The sequence below is a fragment of the Rattus norvegicus genome, chromosome 9 (assembly GCF_036323735.1).
Source record: "Rattus norvegicus strain BN/NHsdMcwi chromosome 9, GRCr8, whole genome shotgun sequence".
Lineage (NCBI taxonomy): Eukaryota > Metazoa > Chordata > Mammalia > Rodentia > Muridae > Rattus > Rattus norvegicus.
The window spans coordinates 93548162-93556765 of record NC_086027.1 but is presented as its reverse complement, the minus strand read 5'-3'; the positions used below and the strand labels follow the sequence as shown (position 1 = coordinate 93556765).

The window sequence follows — 8604 nt, the reverse complement described above, 5'->3', positions numbered from 1 at the left end:
GACTGTGAACATAAAAGCAGCAAGCATCCGGGCCAAGTCACAGTCGCAATTTACCATCAGAACCCAGTTATGAGGGACTTTCCCCGGTGTTCCATCAGTGTCAACTGAGACCAAACCTAAGTGTTTTTGCCCAGCCAATCAAATCCATTCGTTCTTTCTGTTGTCAGGAACAAGCATTATGTTTGGGGGAACTCTTGTTACTTAGAGAGGGAGTTAGCTAGTCAGCTTAGGTAAAATGGAATCTAAAGTCAAAATAACTCAAAACAAGTTCCTTTTTCTGTTCCCAACGACAGTCTATAACTCTAGTTCTAGGTGATCAGAGAGCTTCCTCTGGCCTCTGTGGGCACCAGGCACGAAAGTGATGTACAAGCACACGTGCAGGCCAAACACACCTACTATGGAAACGAATCTGTATAAAAACAAAGATTCTGAACAAAGTCCAATGAAAGACGCGCTCTACAGGCCCTGGATTTTCAATTCTCTTGGAACTCAGGCGAACTGAGTAACAACGGTGCCACCGAGTCCTCTCTCCAGTCTTCTATTTGTTTTTTTTAGTTTAGTTTAGTTTTTTCGTTTTTTTTTTGAGACAGGATTGCTCTGTGTAGCCCTGACTGTCCTGGAACTCCCTCTGTAAACCAGACTGACCTCAAACTCAGATCGCCTGCCTCTGCCTCCAGAATGCAGGGATTAAAGGCAGGTGCCACCACCACCTGATGCCCTACCTCTTTATAAAAACAAATGTCTCCTGTACCTTTGACTGGTCTCCAATTTACTATGTGGCTGAGGCCTGGGCCATGCTAACTATGTGTAAACTGTTTACACTGGTTACCCACATCTCTGCTCTTACAATCCCTGTAGCGAGGTGCTATCTGTCTGCGCTCCCTTCAGAAAGTAGTGTGCCTCCTCTAAGGACTGACAGTTTGTTGAGCAGTGGCACCCTCCTCTGAGTAAGGGTTGTCCACAGACTGTCTGGGCTCTCTTAGCCACACTCCAGTAACAAGTCAGGGGGTGTTTGTGTGACACATGACACCCTGGGCCCACCAGGACAGTGACTGAATACAAACTGCTGGATGAAGTGAGGGGGTAGCCGTGCTCTCCTGGGAGGCCTCCTGTAGCACCTGTACCTCCAAATGTCGGGTGGAGAGTCCCAGCCCCCCACTCCACAGAAGGATGCAGGTAACACACCAGGGGGGAAAACTTCAAAAGCCAAGTTGCCACTTTGAATGCCTAGACAGAATAGATATTTAACAAAACCCAGCAATGTATTGTGGGGATATGACTTGGTGGGGAGTGTGTTTACTCGGCATGCACGAGGGTCAGTACCTTATGGATTGGGCATGGTGTCGACTAAATAGATGGCTGTAATCCCAGCAGTGGAGAGGTGGAGGCAAGGGAATCAGAAGTTCAAAGTCATCCTCCAAGTCCGGCGTGGGATCCTTATGTGACGACAAAACAAAGTGCAAGCCTGCCAATAACTCTTTATTGTTAGTTCATACACAGCAGGTGCCTCTTTCCTCATGGGCAACAGGGGATCAGGAAGGAGGTGGTCTGAGAGGCTTCCTGTCTCGAAGCCCTTAGTACATGGGCCGTGGGTTGGCCTGAGCAGGACAGGGGAGATTGCTCAAGCAAGGCACTAGGTGGATTTGCATGTGTGTGAAAAATCTGATTTTTCAAGTGATGCCTGGAATCAGCAAAACCTGTTGTTAAGAGAGAGTGAGATTGGACCTGAAGAGATGCACCACTGTGGCCTCAGTTGTGGGAACAGCCGTCCCCTAAGTAGGCTTCGTAGTCTCGCTTCCCTGTCTTTGCTTCTTCTTGCGGATCTGCCTCTGGAGCTGGATCTTGTTGGTGAAGAACATCTGTCTCCAGCCCACGTCATTCGCCAGGGCCCGCATGTCAGGGGTGATGGTGTCATAGGTGGACTGGACTATCTGCTCCCACAGCGAGTCACTCTTGCACAGCTGCAAGCACAGAGGTGGGTTAAGGTACACCAGCCACTAGCTCGTGTCGTCACTATCCCGCCGCTCAGGAGCCATGAAGGTTTGCCCTATAGAAACTGCTCCTGTCAGGAAGAGGCAAATGGGACTGGAGAGATGGCTCAGTGGTTAGAGCACTGGCTGCTCCTCCAGAGGTCCTGAGTTCAAATCCCAGCAACCACATGGAGGCTGGCATCCATCTGTAATGGGGTCTGATGCTCTCTTCTGGTGTGTCTGAGGACAGTGACAATGCACTCATATAAATAAAAAATAAATAAATAAATAAATAAATGAATATTAAAAAAGAAAAAAAATCAAGAACGGAGACAAATGGATTTTTGTTTAAAAAAGAAAAAGGCAAACCCAGCAGTATCTACCAACACCCAGAGAGGCAGTGGGACAAAATCAGATGTGAAACCTAGTGCTGAAGGGATGGCTCAGCTGGTAAGAAAACTGGCTGCTCTTCCAGAGGACCTGGGTTCAGTTCCCAGCACCCATAGCAGTCTGTACCTCCAGTTCCAGGGAACCCAAACACCCTCACACAGACCTACATGCAGGCAAACACCGGTGCTCATAAAATTAAAAATAAATCAGTTATTAATTTTAAAAACAGACGTGTCACCCAGGGCTCACTGGCATGCATGAGGGCCCTGCATTAACTGCATTGACAGAATATGAAGGAGCTTAGGAAGAGAGGCAGGAGGATCAGAATTCGAAGGGTGGCCTCTGAGAGATTGTTGGTGAGCTGGAGGACAGTGCCGAATGCCCTCCCTCCCCACATGAGTCAGGGCCAGCCTCTGAAGGATTGAAGTTGGCTGTACTAGCAATGCTGTGCTGTTATGGGATGGGTGAGTCCGGTGCTTTTCAGAAGTCCAAGGTCATCCTCAGCCACGTAGGGAATTGGAGGGCAACCTGAGCTCCATGAGATGGGTCCCTAAAATGTCACGAGCCATAGCTGTTTTCAGGTCCTAGCCACATAAACAGCAACAGAACCGCCATCACAAGTCACACAATCCAAGTTAAGCAGTCGCGCTTCATCCCTCAAACATTGGTGAAGGGTTTTGTTGTTGTTGTTTTTAAAAAGGGTCTCACTATGCAGCCCTAGATAGCCTAGAACCTGCTATTGGACCAAGCTGACCTTGAACTCACAGAAGTCTGCCTGCGTCTGCTGGGATTAAAGCCATGTACCACCATCCTGGCTTTTGGTTTATTTTTTTTATATCATTTATTTAATGTATATGAGTACACTGTAGCTGCCTTCAGACACACCAGAAGAGGGCATCGGACCACATTACAGATGGTTGTGAGCCACCATGTGGTTGCTGGGATTTGAACTCAGGACCTCTGGAAGAGCAGTCAGTGCTCTTAACTGCTGAGCCACCTCTCCAGAGCCTTGCTATGTACCCCAGGCCAGTCTCCAGCCCTCAGCAATCCTGCCTCAACCTCCAGAGCACAGGCAGAGCTGTACAGAGTTCAGATCGGCTCCAACACACTTTCCCGACCTGCAGACCACTCACTATCTCATCCCGCTCTTAACATTCCTCTACTCAGGTCACACATCTAACCATGAACAGCAAAGGCAAAGTCTTAGGGAATGTCTTTTTGAAAAAAATTAAGCTAGGCAGTGGTGACACACACCTTTAGGCCCGGCACTTGGGAGGCAGAAGCAGACAGATCTCTGAGTTTGAAGCCAGCTTGGTCTACAGAGTAAGTTCCAGGAAAACAAAACAAAAAAATTTTATTTTGATTCATTTTATATGCATATTGTTTTGCCTACGTGTGTGTGTGTGTGTGTGTGTGTGTGTGTGTGTGTGTGTGTGTGTGTACACCACATGTAAGCCTGGTGCTGTTAGAGGGCAGAAGGCACTGGCTCCTCTAGACCTGAAGGTATGAATGTTTGTAAACCACCATGTGGATGCTGGGAATTGAACCTGGGTTCTCAGCAACATGTGTTTCTTAACTGCTGTCGCATCTCTCCAGCTCCCAAGACCAGCCTTAATAGAAAAACAAAGTAAGCAAAGCAAAGCAAAGCAAAGCAAACAGTCAGATGTGGTGTTTCACGCCTTTACTTCTATCACTCAGGAGGCAGAAGAGGCAGGAGAATCTCTCTGAGTTTGAGGCCAAAATAAACACCTGAGCCTTTTCTTTGAAAGCTAAGCTCTAACGTAGATGACTACCCTGTGGCTGACGTGATACACTCAAGAATATCTTGTCTATGTAACTGAGATTAGGAGAGAAAATAACAAACTACAGTTCCCACCAGAGTGACTTCAGCATCATACTTGACTGAAAACATTTTTATCTACAAAATCTTCCCTATTGAACATCCCACACTTTGGGCCTCGATTGCCAGGAGGCAAGAGCTGATCGCCCCCTGATGGTGGTGTACAAAGTTGGCACACAGGAGTTCTAAAAAGGCAGGAGGGAGTTCAAGCTACAGCCTGTCCTTTCTATGAACTGGGAAACTGGGCTCAGAAAGATGAGGAGGAGTGTTTGCCAGCGTCCCAAGGCTCACAGGGGAGCAGCTAGAACAGTCTCTGGCTGTGTGCTTGTTTAAAGGTGCCCCACTGCTGTGCAGTATCTCACTACCTCATGAGACATTTTCCTACTGGAGCCCAGGATGCCAGGGGCTGACCCTGGAACCTCCCAGGTGCTAAGCACATGCTCTACTACGGAGCTCCATCCCCAGCTGAGAGACTTATCGGAACAGGATCAAGTGGATCTTGGTTTAATTAGGTAGCCACAACACACTGGACTGGGCTCGCCTTTAATTCCAGCATTTGGGAAGCAGAACTAGGTAGATCTCTTCGAGTTCAAGATCATTCTGGTCTACTTGGTGAGTTCCAGGTCAGCCAGGGATACATAGTGAGACCCTGTCTCAAGATAACAATAACTACAGTAAAACACCACACACACACACACACACACACACACACACACACACACACACACACACACACATATATTCTAGGTCCCTTAAACCAGCCACATAGGGAAAGACCTGACAGCTGTGTGTTCACCTGCTCTCTAGGTTCACTAACTACTCGTCCAGAGCTGGGGATCCCCTTCAAAGGGAGTTTGTGGACACAAGGAAAATAAATATCCTTGTGGGCTGGCAAGATGGTTCACCTTGCTTGCTGAAAAAGCCCAAGGGCCTGACTTTGATCTCCTAAGTCTATGAAAACCAACTCTGGTAAGATGTTCTCTGACCTTTACATACATGCTGTGGAACATCTGTTCACATAAATATCACATACACACACACACACACACACACACACACACACACACACAGAGGCCTCTTAAGTAGGGGGGAGGCAATACTTAAAAATCTGGGGGCTGGCACAATAGCTCAGCAAATGAAAGTAATTACTCTCGAGCCTGACAACTTAGGCTTGGTTCCCCAGAACCCATAAAGTAGAAGAGAATGGATTCTCACAGGTTGTCCACTGACCGCTACACTGTTATGGTGCAAAGGTGTGTGAACACACACACAGATTAAAAAAATAATAAATGAATGCAAGTTTTTTAAAAAATTAAAAATGTATGCCTGGTCATGCACATCTTTAACCCTGGCACTTGGAAGAGTTTTCTGTCTACACGGCAAGTACCAGGCAAGCCAAACTTACAAAGACCATGTCAGGGGGAAGGGGGTCGAGGCTGTGGCTTGGTGGTGGGCTGCTTATTTGATATGCATTAGGCCCCAGGTTCAATCCCCAGCACTACGTAAAAACCTGGTTATGGTGGCACATGCCTAAATCCCAGGACTTTTGACGATGAGGGATTCAAGGTCCTCCATGGTTGCATAGTGGATTTTAAAAAGGGCTGAGATGGTGAAGTAGGTACAGAAAGGTCCTTGCCCTGCAAGTGTAGCAACCCAAGTTTAACACCCAGAACCCACACAGAGACAGAAGGCGAGATGTTGCCCTCCTTCTCCTTTTTTTTTAAAGATTTATTTATTTTATGCATATGGGTATAACATAGCTGTCTTCAGACACACCAGAAGAGGGTATCAGATCTCATTACAGATGGCTGTGAGCCACCATGTGGTTGCTGGGAATTGAACTCAGGACCTCTGGAAGAGCAGTCAGTGCTCTTAACCACTGAGCCATCTCTCCAGTCCCTGCCCTCCTTCTCCTTTACAGGTCATGGCGCGTGTACTCATGCATGCGCACACCAACCACTGAGCACAGCCGGACCTTAGAACACTGGGATGTTACACAACGCAGGTTCAAGGCTGTACTGCAATAACACAGGACAGTGAGAGTGAGAGAAGCAGGGTGGACCTGAGAACTTAAAGGGAAGCACATGCTCAGGGAAAGGGCAGCCATCACCAGAGGCCGCCAGGTCCTGCTGAGACCTTGCACTGATGTAAGGAAACAAACCAAGCGCCCACAGATACTTTCACTAGGTTCTGACTAGTGCGTTCTGGTCACTTCAGCATCTTTAAAGTATGACTACTTAGCTGGGCGCGGTGGCACACACCTTTAGTCCTTGTGTGTGGAAGGCAAAGGAGGGGTCTCTATGAATTCCAAGCCAGCCAAGGCTGCATAATAAGACTTTATCTCAAAATAAACTAATGAATTAATTAGTATAAAAATAAGTCAGGTGTTGGTGGTATATATCTTTAAGCCCAGCACTCTGGAGACAAAGACAGGGGGATTTCTGTGAGTTCAAGGACAGCCTGGTCTACACGGTTTCAGAAAAGCCAGGCCTACACAGAGAAACCCTGTCTCAAAAAACAAAATAATAACAACAACAATAATAATATACTTAAAAATATATACAAACAAGCAACAACTACTCATAGCCTGCACTTGTAGAAAATAAAAGTCAAGTCCAAAAGCTGTCAGTCGGATGTGACTGCATCTGTAAGCCCAGCTCTCAGGATACTGAAGAGGATCGTGCCTCAGTTACAGTGAGTTCCACAGCAACTTAATTCATAATAGGATCTGGTCTTGAAAATAAACAGAATTAAATGAGAAATGAATTCTGCAGATTAATATATGCTGAAGATGAATTCTAACCATGAAGACATTTTTTACTGTATTACTGTAGGGGAGAAATGTTAACTCTTTAGGTAACAGGGCAATTTGAACCATCTGGGAAATCTGTTCTTTTAGGAGCCAGTGAAGGTTCATCAGCTGCCAGCAATTCTCCAACTCTGACTGACTCAAGCCAAAATGGGGGTGCAATGGCACACTCTAATGTGCTTGCCCATGGGGTACAAAGGCTTTAGAATTGCAGGGATGGATGAAGGGGCCAGAAACCAGGGCCCTGTCCTCAAAGGTGGACGTTGGTGGTGTTTTCAGCCGTCGTCTGTGCTGCTGAGGACTGAGGCTACCAAGAGCCTGGGTTTCTCTCATCAGCTTGGAGTGGAGACACGAGCAGAGCTCACCCGACGGCCTGTGCTGGGGAAGTGGAAATGGATATGGGCCAGTACTCCTTAACATCGGTGTGTGTGTGTGTGTGTGTGTGTGTGTGTGTGTGTGTGTGTGTGTGTGTGTGAGAGAGAGAGAGAGAGAGAGAGACAGAGACAGAGACAGAGAGAGACAGACAGAGAGAGAGACAGAGAGAGAGAGAAGTGGGGAGGGGTTTCCCCTAGAGTTACAAGTGATTTAAGCCTCCTGTCGTGGGTGCTGGGAAGAGAACTCTGGTCTACTGCAAGGTCTCACTATGTAGCCCTGGCTGGCCTCAAACTTACTATGTAAACCAAGACAGCCTCGAACTCACCTGTCTTTGCCTCCTGAGAGCTGGGAGCTACCAGCTAGCCCTACATGCTCTTAACTCCTGAGACACTCTCAGCTCATCCTTGAAGAGCCGCCATGCTACCTCTGCCTCTGTTCCTCAGCTTGAAAGGCCCTTTGACTTAGAATGCCCACTGCTTTGCACTCAAAGCCCACATAGAGTAGCTCACTTCTAAGAAGCGAGACACAGGAAACCACTTGGCACACAGCCCTTAAGCCTTATGCTAATCTTTCTTGTCAAACCCACACCTTACGCTGGAGTCACCTGAATCTATTTAGCTCTCTGATATCTGATAAAGTTCTTTGAGGACAGGAATCAAGACATCTTGCTTGCTTGTGTGCCTAGGACAGTGGCTGTCATGGAGGCAGGACTCACAATGGCTGTGGAGAATAAACACGAGTAGACCAGGAGTGGTGGCTCACACTTATAATCCCAGAACTCAGGAGGCTGAGGCAGGAGGATTGCCGTGAATTCAAGGCCAGCCTGGACTACAAAGAGAGACATTGTCTCAACAGTCTCAAAGGAAAAATAAGCTGACCGTGGAGGGATAGGTCTATAACCCAATGCTCCGGAGGTAGAAACAGGAGGATTCGAAAATCAGGGCTAAGCCAGAATCGGGGTCGCACACCTTTCATCCCGGCCCTCAGAAGACAGAGGCAGTAGATCTCCAAGACCACTCTGGTCTATCGGGGAGTTCCAGGGCAGCCAGGGCTACACAGAGAAACCATGTCTTATAAAAAGAAGAAGTTGTTCAAGGAGAGCAGCATATCCTTCATAAATCTTTATCCTGATACACACACAGACACACTTAAAAACAACAACACGGGCTGGAGAGATGGTTCAGCAGTTAAGAGCACAGACTGATCTTCCAGAGGACCTG

General features: G+C 47.4%; 1 protein-coding gene across 1 annotated transcript in view; it reads right to left on the bottom strand.

Moving 5' to 3' along the window:
• Nucleotides 1–1467: 1467 nt before the first annotated feature.
• Fbxo36 (F-box protein 36) overlaps nt 1468–8604 on the bottom strand; it is a 64681-nt gene continuing 57544 nt past the window's right edge. Inside the window, exon 4 of the mRNA NM_001108804.1 lies at nt 1468–1961. Coding sequence (NP_001102274.1) covers nt 1773–1961 — 189 coding nt within the window. The 3' untranslated portion in view covers nt 1468–1772. The remainder of the gene's footprint in view (nt 1962–8604) is intronic.